Source organism: Physeter macrocephalus, chromosome 11 (assembly GCF_002837175.3).
Source record: "Physeter macrocephalus isolate SW-GA chromosome 11, ASM283717v5, whole genome shotgun sequence".
NCBI lineage: Eukaryota > Metazoa > Chordata > Mammalia > Artiodactyla > Physeteridae > Physeter > Physeter macrocephalus.
In genome coordinates, this window is record NC_041224.1 from 133,151,828 (window position 1) to 133,166,053 (window position 14,226).

A 14,226-nucleotide genomic window follows, 5' to 3' on the forward strand; every position below is an offset into this window, starting at 1 on the left:
GACCGGGGCATGAACCCGCGTCCCCTGCATCGGCAGGCGGATTCTCAACCACTGCGCCACCAGGGAAGCCCCAGAACAGTCTTTTGCTTTTGCGTTACAGATTTCTTTTAAGGTACTGGAGTCACATTGTTTCTCCCAAAGGAAAAATAACATATACCATTAAGTTCCTAAAAATGCTGCAGCAAATCCACTTAATCCTCCTTGGAGACGGGTTTAACACTAAGTGGACATCTGGTCTTAGGATCATTTATGTCCTAGTCCCCAAGATCCTTGTTTTGTGACATCTTTGTGGAGCAGAGTACTAGTTTGGTTGCTTCTGAGATTATTATTTTTTTAAAAGAATCATGATAGCATCCAGAAAATTATTTTACTCATGGAGAAGTTAGAGCTAAGTATATTTAAACCCACTAAGAATCCATAACAGTCATCTGAGATCCAGTTCCAAGTGTTTGTTTTTTTTAAAAAAAACTAAGTTATTTTTCGTGTAAACTTTGGAATGATCACCTATAAGAAAAAGTTTAATGAGATAAATAAGTGGCATAAGAAACAAGTGTCTGCTCCTGGGTCTATTCTGAGGTCCATGACCCCACCTTGCCTTGGGTCAGAGGAGACCCATGAGTGAGGGGAAGAGGACAGGCAAGACACCTCCAGGGACTTCTGATGCTGTGGATGAAATTTCTGTTTGGAAAGGAAGGAGTGCTTCACCTGTACTGCACCTCACCTTTTATAGCCAGGTTTTGTTTTGAAATACATGTACAGAGCCTCCCAATTAGTGATGGGGTCACTAATCAAGGGCGAAACACCAATTCTGATCTCATGAATTGTACAAATTCGTTTTCCTTACATGGGTGGGAGGGGAAATCTACACAATTCAGGAAGAGATACGGTGATTATTCCTCACTGAAGAAAAAAAACCAATATTAAGTATGTGCTTTATGGCTACTGAATAGGTGCTTCTGAAATAAGCTGCTTCTGTTTCCACTGAGAAAGCAAGCTTGATCACTCACATTATCATTGGGATAGAGGACCCGGGAGATGTTCTCGGCCAGATTCCGGTCCAGCACAGCCTGAATGTAGTCTCCAACGTTAACTGAGGAAAATGTTAGAAAAATGAATAAACAGACGAGCCAGACACTGTTTTCAGAAGCCCCCTGATCTCACCTGATGCTTGTTGGGTACCATGTGGGATTCCTAAAATTCCTAAAAATCCAAAAAGATTTCAGCAAACCTTCATGCTGTGATTCACATGACAGTCTAAGAGGGCTAGACTGAAGGATTGCTTTAACCATGTGCTCCATACCTGCTCCATATAATGCTTTAGTCACTAAAGAGTTCGGATCAGAAACTCAGCGCAACTTGGCTCTAATCATGGGGCAGAAAGATTAAAGATACACATGAGGAAAGGGAGCCCACGCTGTACTCACAGTCTGTGAGGTTAAAGTCATTGGGTGCGCGAGCGGACCAGAGGCGCATGGTGTTGACTGTGTTGTTCAGATATCCAGGCACCGGGGTGTCATATGGAAGAGCAAGGACCACCTGGGGGGTGAAACCAAAGCAGCTACTCACTGTTTCCCACATGGACGGAGAAGGTTGAACAGAGCTGGGAGACAGCAGCTGGAATTTGGTTCCTGGCTCCATCACCAACTCAAACTGTATGATCCCTAAACCAAGCTAAGGGTCCCAAGGCTGGAGGTGGTATTAGGGGCCATGTCGGTCCTCCTCCCACTTGGAACAATCTGGATGGCTGGAATGAACCAGACAGATGGTCCCAGATGGTTCTCCACATCATTTCCACGTTGACTTCCCTTTGTGTCCCTTGCCCTGATCTGGACACAGATCTTTCATGTTTCAAGATCAAGCCACTGCTCTAAGAATAGCAAAATATGATGTGCAAAGTGGTAAATGTGAATCTGTACCCATTAAAAAACAGTAATCAAGATAAGTTTCATGTAGGTTATTCAATGATCTGATTTCAAATATGGTGAAAATTAGCAGAATAGGAAATTTATGCAGATACATATTACATATGATGTTTAAAATGCTATGCTAGATTTTTCAAAATTGCACGAAGCAGAGTTATTTTAGTGATCTAACAAATAAGCTGATAATTAGCTGAGATGTGTCTAAGAGGTGAGCTTTGGAAAATTTAGCTCAATATTTGTGACAGTCATGGAAATAGAGAAGAACAGGAAGATGAAGCATGTTTCACATGAATTTAAAATTTTTGTGGGAGAAGACAATTTTCTATTCCCTGCCTCATCAGAATCAAGCTCTAAGGAAGGGGAATGACAGATTGATTGAATTGGAGGATGCTAGAGATCATCTCGTGCAACTTAAGGCGTTTTGGATATGAGGGGAACGAGGCTGAGAGAGAAGTGACTTACCCAAGGTCATAGTCAGTGGTAGTGTTGAAACCTAACCACAGAGGTCTTTAATTTGGTCTGCTGAATTATGAAGGAATGAAACACTCTAGCCTATATCAATCAGTCACATACATTCAGTCATGCTTTCATGAACATCATAACCACAGAGTAATAAATCACATTTATTTGAATATCTTTTACTAGGAAATAAAGATCTCTGGAGTTCTAAGAGCAAGTTGTGGTCAATCAGGAGAAGTCATTTACAGAGTGGGACTCTGAGTCTGGGTTCAAACATGACTCGTCCTTCTGACCCTTGAAGCATAACTGAGGCAGCTGGGGAAGCACATGGCTTGGAGGTCCCTTTAGAGAACTTCAGGGAGAAGTTGTCACCTCAGAGCTCACACGAGGCTGTGCTTTCTTTGGGATGCTCCCATCGTGGTGGCAGCATGAGAGCCAGGTCTCCCCTCATGAGCAATGTCCCATCAGCCTGGGCACTTGTTCAGAGATGCACTGCAGTGTGAGGCTCTTCCTGAGAATCCTTCGTTCCCGCTCTCTCTTCACAGGTGTCACACCTGCGTTGCAGTCTGAAAGACTTCCCCCCATCCTCCTGTTCCCTTTCCCTTTATCTTTCACAGGCATTTCTGCAATAGATCACTTGTACTTCTAATTCTCCCTTCTGTCTGCTTCCCAGAGGACCTGAACTGACACAAGAAATGAAACAGATAACTCAGTTTACTTGAAGCCTTCACAGCTGGCATACATGAGGTGTGACCTCAAGCTCTCTGACCGCACTAGCTACAAATCTGGGGCTGATCAGGCAGTGGCGTCAATCCATAAAGTTCTGCACAGGTTGGGTCAGCTCACCCTTTATTACATCTGCCCCATACACTTGCCTTTGTGGGCACAGAAAAACACACTCTCCCTAATTGAATTTCTGGATATATTATGAAAATATCTAGAGCTGCTTTGTAAATATATCATCAGGTCATCATAAGGTCATCAGTGGGACCTACGAAGTAAACAGAATGTTTCCAGCATTGGGTGTATAACCTGTGTACGTTTAAACAGATCAGAAGCCACTGGAAGTTTGAGACACCAAATACTTGCTAGATTAATACCCAAAACATGTGAGATTTCTTTAGGCATATTAACAGTTGATTTGTTGCAGTTCTTCTGATCGTATTTGTAATCAGCTGCAACTTTGTTGTGGTCTATTGTTTAACCAAAATAAAAGGGGGGTTGGATAGAGGGAAACATCTTGAAATTACAGTATTAGTTTATTCCTTATTATATATAATGACCTATTTTAGCTTCTAATCCATTATTTCATATGCTGAATAAATCATGTTCAGATGGGAAAAACTTCAAAAGAAGTCTTTCTTTTGTGAACTGTGAATAGCCTTGCATGGATCAGCAGAATAAAGCGTCAGCTTAAAAGTCCACTATAACATGGGTCTTGAGTCCACAAAACAACTGAATTTAGCATTACAATACTGAATTTTGTTCCTGATTTTGCTATATAAGAACAGCATTTCCTTGGTCTTTACTATTTTCTTTAAGCTTTTAAAGTGGCCAGTGAGACATCTTTTCTGGCGTAAGGCTATATTTACTAAACAAATATCTCAAGTGGAGCCTCCAGTGATTGGACAATGCAATCCAGTAGTTCTTAGGGGTTATTTATCAGGACGTATGAAGACATCAAAGCACAAACCACCACTAGAGGAGCTGAAAAGTAAATTGTTCAGTAGCAGGGTAACACTCTAATCTGGTGGCAGGATAAATACACGGCCATGAATTAAGTACACTTGGATGGACACCAGCATTATTTCTCTAGAAGTGATTTGGCACACAGTAACAGAGTGCATTTTGCAATATTTTGCATTGTTTTTCTTGACTTTGTAATGAAGAAGAACTTTGGTAATCCTTTGAATACTTCACTTTAAAAATATTTACCCCTTAGAATTTACAAGTCAATGTACATATGGCAGTGGGGTGAGGAATGACATTTAACTTTATTCAATCTTGGTTTCAACAGCTTTATATAAAACTGGAGAGCTAAGCATGCTGGGAATATAGAATTGATTAATCTCTTATAAACCGGATGACAAAATGACCCTGGTAAGTCACTTGACCTTGGGGAAGTCACTTCTCTCTTGGCCTCAGCTCCCTGGTCTCCAAAATGAGTGTGTTCCACTAAGAGAAGTAACAGATTTATTTATAAAAATATACTCTATTATTCAATATACAACACACTATACTCAACACCATATACACGTCATACTCTGTGCCATCCTCTATACAATGCTCAGCGTGAGGACTCTCAGAATACCTGCGTGTTGATCCACTTGGTCCCGGCCTCTGTGTGCTCTACTTTCCCGTAGAAGTGAACAGGCAGCATGAACTCGGGGCGGGCCTTCTCCCAGGGGTTTCCATGCCTGAGCCAGTCATCTGCCTCTTCTATCTGCAAAAAGGACATGGCTTAGAATTTGTTTTTCAGGAGCGGTGGACCAAGCCCTTCAATTAAATCAAATTAAAAATATTTTGGGGGACTTCCCTGGTGGCGCAGTGGTTAAGAATCCGCCTGCCAATTCAGGGGACACAGGTTCGGTCCCTGGTCCACGAAGATCCCACATGCCTCGGAGCAACTAAGCCAGTGCGCCATGACTACTGAGCCTGCGCTATAGAGCCCGTGAGCCACAACTACTGAGCCCACGTGCCACAAATACTGAGCCTGCGCTCTAGAGCCCGTGAGCTGCAACCACGGAAGCCCACGCACCTAGAGCCCGTGCTCTGCAACCAGAGAAGCCACCGCAATGAGAAGCCCGCGCACTGCAACGAAGAGTAGCCCCTGCTTGCCACAACTAGAGGAAGCCCGCGTGCAGCAACAAAGACCCAACATAGCCAAATAAATAAATAAATAAATTTATTAAAAAAATATATTTTTTTGACTGAATCAACTCAAGAATACTGTTTTGGCAAGAAAGATGTTGGTTCTGTCAATCTCAATTCATCTTTGTTATTGTCGTACAGCCTAAATCAACAACAATACTGGCTAGTATTGCTCTAAATGTTTTATACATACGATTGCATTTAATCCTCATAGCAACACTATAGGAGGGAGCTATGGCTTCTCCCTTTGTTAAGGAAATTGTAACTTGCTCAAAGTTGCACAGATAGTAAATGATACAGGTAAGATTTGATGGTAGGTCTGTGGGTTCTAAAGCCTGTGTCTTAACATCTGTGAATCCAATTGTCTAGCTTGAGGGAAAGAGAGAGGCTTCCCAGGGATGTTTATTGTTGGATACCTGGACCTGATGGGTCCTACATTATGGTTCCTGTCAAGAGCTTTGTGCCTTGAAAGCACAGAATCGGTTGAGAAAAACTACTCATAGAAAGCTCCCTTAATAAACTTATTTCAGTATAGGTACAGAACACTATTACTTTTTGTTTCATTTTTTTAATTTGAAGTATAGTTGATTTACAATATTGTGTTCATTTCAGGTGTACAGCATAGTGTTTCAGTATTTTTGCAGATTATATTCCATTATAGGTTATTATAAGATAATAGGTATAATTTCTTGTGTTATACAGTATATCCTTGTTGCTTATCTATTTTATACATAGTAGTTTGTTAATACCATATCCCTAATTTGTCCCTTCCCCCCTTCCTTCTCCCCTTTGGTAACCACAAATTTTTTTTCTATATCTGTGAGTCTGTTTCTGTTCTGCATATGCATTCATTTGTATTATTTTTAGATTCCACATATAAGTGATAACATATAGTATTTGTCTTTCTCTGTGTGACTTACTTCACTAAGCATAATATTATCTAGGTCCATCCATGTTGCTGCAAGTGGCAGTATTTAATTCATTTTTTATTGCTGAGTAATATTCCTTTGCATATATATACACCACATCTTCTTTATCCATTCATCTGTTGATGGGCACTTGGGTTGCTTCCATGCCTTGACAATTATAAACAGTGCTGCTATGAACACTGGGGTGCATGTATCTTTTTGAATTAGTGTTTTCATTTTTTCCAGATATATACCCAGGAATGGAATTGCTGGACCATATGGTAGTTCTATTTTTAGTTTTTTAAGGAACGTCCATACTTATTTCCATAGTGACTGCACCAATTTACATTCCCATCAACAGAACACATTTTGTCGTCTTTGTTTAATTTAATCCTTAATGTAATTTTGATCTGATAATGAACAATTATTTATTTATTTATTATATTTTATTTATTTATTTGGTTGTGCCAGGTCTTAGTTGCGGCATGTGTGCTCCTTCGTTGTGGCCGGGGGGGGCGGGGGGCTCCTTAGTTGCAGCTCGCCGGCTCCTTAGTTGCGGCATGCGAACTCTTAGTTGCAGCATGCATGTGGGATCTAGTTCCCTGACGAGGGCTGGAACCCAGGCCCCCTGTATTGGGAGCGTGGAGTCTTAACTGCTGCGCCACCAGGGAAGTCCCGTGAACTATTATTTCTAATTCGTTTTGAAAATGACATATACTAAAATGTAAGGAATTTATTTTATTGACAATTACAACATTTTCCCATGTATTTACGTCAATTTATAACAAAATATTTCTCATAAAAATTTTAAAATCTAATTTGTATTTAGGGTATCCTGGACGTCAAATGCATTCTGTTTTCTATAAAGAAACAAATAAAAATGCCAAAACAAGAACAAAAGACACATGGTGGGGTGCGGGTTGCATTTTTAAAGTAAAGGTATTATGAGTGAAACCTTTAAAATATTCCATATATATTAAAAAATACAATCGTGTTCTGGCAAGAAGGGAGGGGTAAGGTTTTTAGTACAAAGCTCCCTTGTCAATGAGATTACCCCCAATATGGTTATTTTCCCTACCTGATTCCTCATCCTTCCCTCTTAGAAAACTCAGCTTTAGTTAAAAAAGATATTAATGATGAATTATGACACAATGTTGGATGCTTCATGATCACCTACGTATGAGTTCAGTGTCTGCCCCAGGCATAGTGTGGAGAGAGGCAAACAAACATAGCTATCTTTTAAGATATTAGACAAAACATTAATGTCAACAGCCAGACAAGCAAACACACATCCATTTATTCAAACATTGATCATATTGGGAATGCTAGTAAGCTGCCCAATAACAAGAGCTACCAGCATCATGATGAATGAAAAGGGGACACACAGAAACAACATCTTTAGATAGAAGGTCTGGAATTAGAGAGCTGCAGGAGGACGCAGCAGATGCAGGATGAAGCCTAGGGAAGGCTGGACCTAGATGTGAGCTAATCAGTACAATGCACCTTGTTAAAATGCAGAGTCTCAGGCAGTCTGGGGAGGGGTCTTAAATTTTGCATTTAAAAATTTGCATCTTAACATGTAGCCAGCGGGTACACGGTGCAGCCGGGAGCTACATGGCGATACAAAGTCAGGAACTGTAATTCAGAATTGAGACTTTGGCTATACCATTCATAAAGAGAACAAAAAATACAATTAAAATTTAACAAGGAAAGGATTGAATTTTATCAGTTGATAAGAAATTGGTTAAGTTAGAGTCCTCTAGCTCGTGTTAATAACTAGAAACTCTATGAAAAATAAATGAGGATATGAACAAAGATCAAACATCCTGACTTACAAAACACTTCACGCTGTGCTTAGGCAAGGGCAGGTTCTGGGTTTCAAATACTGGTCAATGTGAACACACAATGCTTCCTGTAACAGGAAAGAACCCAACGGCCTATGTGCCTCATTTCAGCACTCAGGACTGTTGTAAAATACACCTTAAGTTTTTACATGAACCAGGAGGACGATGAAGCAGAAACAGCATTCCTCTCAAAAATCATGTGCACAGGTGAGCTGACAACATATTTTCTGCTGAAAAATGCAGCGGAAGTAGACTCTTCTCCCCTTAAGCAGCATGAAATCCCCATAGAAGAGAGGCTGAACTCTGGGCTTCCCACCACTGGCCCCTCCTGGCCTCCTTTGCAAATCAGAAGCTGCATTTGCTCTTTTGAGGACACACTCTTAAGTGACAAGGGACTAGTCAGCCAGTCACTCTCAACGTTGGTCTGATTTTTCCCTGCCAAATAATGGCTGGTTTTAATTTCACTGGGTTAACAAGTTCTGTAGGAAAATAGGACTCCTAGCTTCCTGTTCTTTATTGAGTCTCTTCCTGATTTTGGCAAGAAATCAGTCAACAGTTCCCTCAGTTATGCAAAGCTTGTTTTTAAGGTAAATTGAAAAATAGATATTTCATAAAAGCAAGCTGGTCTGAGCAGATCAGAGGAGAAAGAGAGAACTGCCTCCAGCCACCCCAACTCAATTCACAGAGGCTGCGGGTTGGTGATCAACCTCCTTTCTATCTTGCTTTCTTCCAACAAATTAACAAACTGGTCTGTAAATGTAGATTTCCATGTAACCAGTGATCCCTGAGTGCACTAACTTGCTGAGCCATATGAAGGGCAGGGGCCAGAGGGCGGGCGGGGGGCGGCTTTCATTTATATCCAAGTGGGCTTTGTGGATCTGAACATCCCAGATGAAAAGGATCTGAGACAAAGCAAGCAGGAGGCTGTGGCGTGAGGAGCAGTGTGCCTGCCTGGGTGGTGGTGGCAGTGGTGGTGTGTGTGTGTCGGGGGCGGGGGATGCATGGCAGCTGGATCTGGGGTCTTCCTAGAGAGATTACTGGGTGGAATCTATTCCAGCCAGCATGGAAGCAGAGGTCAGCTCAGGGCCTCTGTGAGTGACTGAATTCGAAGCAATGCTTTTCCCCTCAACTGTGGGATACACGGGACATGAAGAACCACTGAGCAAACATCAGGAGTTGTCAACAAACTCTGCTTTCTGATGGTACCAGTCATTGGTAAATGTTTCTGGGGAGCACCAAGGATTCAACAATGGCCAGGAGAAGCTTGCTGGGTAATGTGAACTGTGCGTGGCTAGATATAGCAGGGTTCTAAGAGAAAGAATGTTCCAGCAGACTGCTTGATTCAACCCTGAGATTTCTACTGTCAGCGTCTTTCCACTCAGAACTTTAGTGTGTGACTGTTCAACTTGAACTTGAGGCTGTCGCAACTGCCTTTCCCCCTCCTCCTCCTAGTGGCCAGACGTTTTCAGAGGACTATTCTGAGAAGGTTTCAGGGATCCCCATTAGAGTTCGAGGTAAGTCGAGCATTTTAGCAATAAAATTATTTTCCTTGGGGGGCGGGGTGGAGTTCCCAAGGAACACTTTATTACTGCAAATCTTCCTTGAAGAGAGCCTTCAAAAACGGAAAGTCCATCAATCTTTAAAAATCTTCCTAGCTTGCGCAATTTTCATCAGCCTTCTCCATTGTAAGAGCAACCATGTAGCTGATGTGAGTAGAGCAGAGACCATGCCCCCAAAAGGCATTCTGCTTTCCTGGAAGATATTTTTTGTTTTTCATGCAAACAGTTTCTTTTTTATGTTTGCTTTTTAAAATCCCATCCCAGTGAACAATGGCTACGGTAGATAAAATTAGGTGTCTTTCTGACTCAGTTTCAGTTGTAATGAAAGAAGTGATGAGGTAGTAAAGCTAGCTTTGGAGACTAGCAAAAGCCACTTGGTCTCTCTTTTTTCCTTTAAGAACACTAGAATATATACTTCTTGGGTCTCACAGGAGAGAAGGGATGGGTTTCCTGAAATACGGCCATTGAAAAGTAGCAAAGGTCATACGTGGGATTAATAAAGAGTGACCTTTCATAAGACTTTGGGGAAAATGCACTTGAAAGACAATTTTTTGAGACTGATCTGCTGAGTTAAAAAAAATCTTTCACAGAAAAGTAAGAAATAAAATCCTTAAACATTCTGGGATATAATGAGTACCATACAGGATACAAAGGAGTGAGAATGGATACCATGTATCGCTTGGTCAGGTTGTGTTAAAATCTTGGTCCTACTGGAAATGCCTGCCAAGCTGGGCTTCTCACCATGTAGCCCTAAATTACTTCACTGTGGAAGGGAACCAATTATTTTGTTTTTATATCTTTTTATGATTATAAAATACACATTTCTTATGAAATATTGAGTCATGTAGGAGAACAAACAGAAGATAGTCAAAGTCACCCATAATCTTATCTCCCAGAGATAATTAATTACTGTTGAAGCTTTGATGTATTTTTTTTTCTAGCACTTTATCTTTTCGGTTTCCTTTGGATAGGTAATACTATCCAAATGATCCTATACCTCCTTTTTTCAACTAGCATAAACAATTTCCCATTTCATTATAATTAATTAAAAACATGATATTAACAGTTACATTAATATTTTATTATATAATACCACAATTTGAAAAATTATCCTCCTTTTATTAAGCCAAATTAACATTTCATTGAGTGCCTATTTGTGCAAGAGACATTTTACATATTTTCATAGTTCTGTGAAGCTGGCATCTCCATTTTGCAGACAAGAAAAGTGAGGCTCAGGGAAGCTAGGTAACCTAATCAAGGCAACAAACTTCATGAGGGTAATGAGTTGCACCTAGGCCTCAAATTAGAAATTAGATCACATATCAGGGCCCAATTTTTTTTCTACCCAATGCTGCCTCCTAATTGATTTAGGCGTAGCTAAAAATACACTGGTTCTTAACAAAATTTGGAAGTTTGTCTTTCAATATGTTCCCAATATTCTCCTCCTGGGACTTCCCTTGGTGCATTCTCTTATCATATCAAATCTTTTAGTGTCCTCCTTCTTTGGTCCACAGTGTCCAAACACTGAGGGAGGGGAAAGTGGATGGCGGTGACACTCAGCTTCTCGTCCTTCCTCTCCCCTGGGATTAGCTCCAGCCTAGGTCCCCCAACCCAATGCCTGATCACGCTGACCTTGGACTGACTCTTGGGAGGGCTCAGAGAGCTCAGGCTTCTTGAAACTCCAGTATCTTTTTGTCAATGATGTGTGTGTGTGTGAGACAAAGATAGGGAGAGAAAAAACCTAAATCACACTTAGCATCAGGGAAAACTGTCCATGCCAGGGCTGACTGTAGTTCCAAGAGTTACCAAAGATAAAGAGACACAAATACTTAAGAATCTAGTTTGGTTATATAAAAATAAAATGAGAGTCATTTGTATGATTCATTACTATCTGTGCAATTTTCTACAGAGCACTATAATTATACATATGAAATATGTGCCAGAGTTTTTTAATATAATAGTTAACAGGATTGCCTGCTTTCGTCTTATAAAAAAAATTAGAACACTGAACTTACATATCTTGTAAGATAGGCACGTTAAGGAGGGCAAGACTCTGAATGCAGAAAAGAATACTGAATGTGGACCTGGAAATCTGGGGATATACAGCCTTATTGGCCAGCTGTGTGATCTGAGGTGACTTCACCTCTTAAGACCTTCAGTTTTCTCACCTACAAAAATGGTGACATGCTTCCTATTATCAAGAGTTATTGGGGGACTTCCCTGGTGGCACAGTGGTTAAGAATACGTCTGCCAATGCAGGGGATATAGGTTCGAGCCCTGGTCGGGGAAGATCCCACATACCACAGAGCAACTAAGCCTGTGTGCTACAACTACTAAGCCTGCCCTCTAGAGCCCACGAGCCACAGCTGCTGAAGCCTGCGTGCCTAGAGCCCGTGCTCTGCAACAAGAGAAGCCACTGCAGTGAGAAGCCCGCGCACCACAACGAAGAGTAGCCCCCGCTCGCCACAACTAGAGAAAGCCCGCGCGCAGCAAAGAAAACCCAATGCAGCCAAAAGTAAATAAATAAATTAATAATAATAATAAAAAAGACCCAACGCAGCCATAAATAAATAAATAAATTTATTTTAAAAAAAAAAAAAAAAGAAAAAAAGAGTTACTGGGGAAGATCATGAGCCAAAAGATGTGCTCCTCCATTTTATATGCTGCAGAGATAGGACATTGCACATTATAGCTAGTCCACATTCAGGCAATCAGTGATAAATATTTTCAGAGCACCCTTGTGAGTCTGGCACTGTACAAGATGCTACGGATCCGGTGGTGAATGATATTGGTGATACCGGCGGGCTCTCTGCTCTTAGGGAGCTTACACCTCAAAGTGGGAAGACTGACAGTATTCACTGATGTCAACCAAACGCCACAGAAAGTAGTAAAGCTCTATGTAAAGTGTCCATAAATTATAAACCATCCAGAACACCATGAAGACAAAGTACTTTAATGACAAAATTAAAAAATATGTCTCACATACCTGCCATCCATCTCGAAGCTTCTGATTGAAGATTCCATATTCATATCGGATGCCATAGCCATAGGCTGCAAGTCCCAGAGTTGCCATGGAATCCAAGAAGCAGGCTAAATCAAACAGAGCACAGGCAAAAGGCAGAGTCGTCAAGGTTAGTCAAAATTTTGTCTTTCTCTAAAAAACATGGCAGCCACAAAACATTTCTCTATGAGAAACCATATTTGTATCTTAAAGCACAGAGACTGCAGCACAGTGGGTATTAAGTTTTTAAAATAACATTTTTTTCTAATTATAAACTATAGAAAAGGTAGAAAATACAAACACGTATAAAGAAGAAAACAAACATTCATTACCTCACCATCCAGAAATAACCACTGTGTTGGCGTTTCATCTGAGAACAGGTAAGGAAGCTGGTCTACATTAGAAATGTCCTTTATTATGTCTGTTCCTCACAATGCCCTTTCTAGGGGAAGCTGTCTCCACGCCCCCCTGCTTGAAAAGACGTGTATAATTTACATGTGACCCATCTGACTGACTAGCTGGACATCTGGGGCAGACTCTTTCTGGCTAATGGAATTCCAGTGTGGTTCACATATCAGGTGGCCTTATGCTTCAGGGAGGCTGAACCAGGAACTGAATCTTGACTAGTCTAAACATCTAAGCTAATCAGAGTAATTTTATGTCCTTCACCAGTTTGGGTTTTGGCATGAGCATACAATGACATTCAATCCAATGAGAGGTGCTAGAAAGTCTGCTGGGTACAGTGAAAGATTTTCCTTACTGCTGCTGTCTTTTTTCCACAAAGGTAAAGTCAGAACCCTAGAGACCCAGAGTCCTGACAGAATTGTGCTGCTGAATAAATGAATCTTGGAATGGCCAACCTCTGAAGTTCTCGTTCTGTGATAATACATGTCCTTGTTGGCAGGACTAGCTTTTGCTAGGTTTTCTGTTTCTTGTAGCCAACGGCTTTAATGACAGAGCACCTGATCTAGAGCAGCCAATCAACAGGCTGGGTAGGATCTATCTTGTGGTCAGGAGCAATTTTAGGGGTTACGCTAAGCATACTGCCCCTCTCAGGAATCTGAACTGAGAAATATACAGTGAATGAGAAAATATAGTAGGATCTAAAACTGAAAAGAACATTGACAATTGTAGATCAAACAGGAAGAGACTGAGCTAGGTTCATGGTGGAGTCCTAAAACAGATCCACAAAGGCCAATGGCCAAGACCTTCAAGTTACTGTAACATCACAATGGTCTTCCAGTCCCTGTGGTCATGTGGCCTGGCTCTGTCCCATTTCCTGCTCTCTCGGAGCTGTGGCGATTTGTCTTTTCCTGGGTCCTGATCAAATTATCCTTAGAGCCTCACCAGAAGGGGGTCCCAGTTTTTTCATTCTGGTAAGAGATGAGGTCATCTAATGAGAGTTACTCAGCCTCATTCACCCCTTCCCTGTCAGGCCCAGAGTGGGGTTAACCCTGCCAAAAAATAGGCTTGGGACTTTACATAAAAGGCAGGCAGGCTAGGGCTTCCCTGGTGGCGCAGTGGTTGGGAGTCCGCCTGCCGATGCGGGGGACGCAGGTTCGTGCCCCGGTCCGGGAGGATCCCACATGCCGCGGAGCGGCTGGGCCCGTGAGCCATGGCCGCTGGGCCTGCGCATCCGGAGCCTGTGCTCCGCAATGGGAG

General features: G+C 41.6%; 1 protein-coding gene across 1 annotated transcript in view; it reads right to left on the minus strand.

Moving 5' to 3' along the window:
• Positions 1-14,226, minus strand: part of PYGL (glycogen phosphorylase L) — a 56,263-nt gene that overhangs the window by 31,552 nt on the left and 10,485 nt on the right. Inside the window, exons 4-7 of the mRNA XM_055088488.1 lie at positions 12,550-12,653; positions 4,693-4,824; positions 1,425-1,536; positions 924-1,090 (exon numbers count right to left, since the gene is read on the minus strand). Of these exons, the coding sequence (XP_054944463.1) occupies positions 924-1,090; positions 1,425-1,536; positions 4,693-4,824; positions 12,550-12,653 (515 nt within the window). The remainder of the gene's footprint in view (positions 1-923; positions 1,091-1,424; positions 1,537-4,692; positions 4,825-12,549; positions 12,654-14,226) is intronic.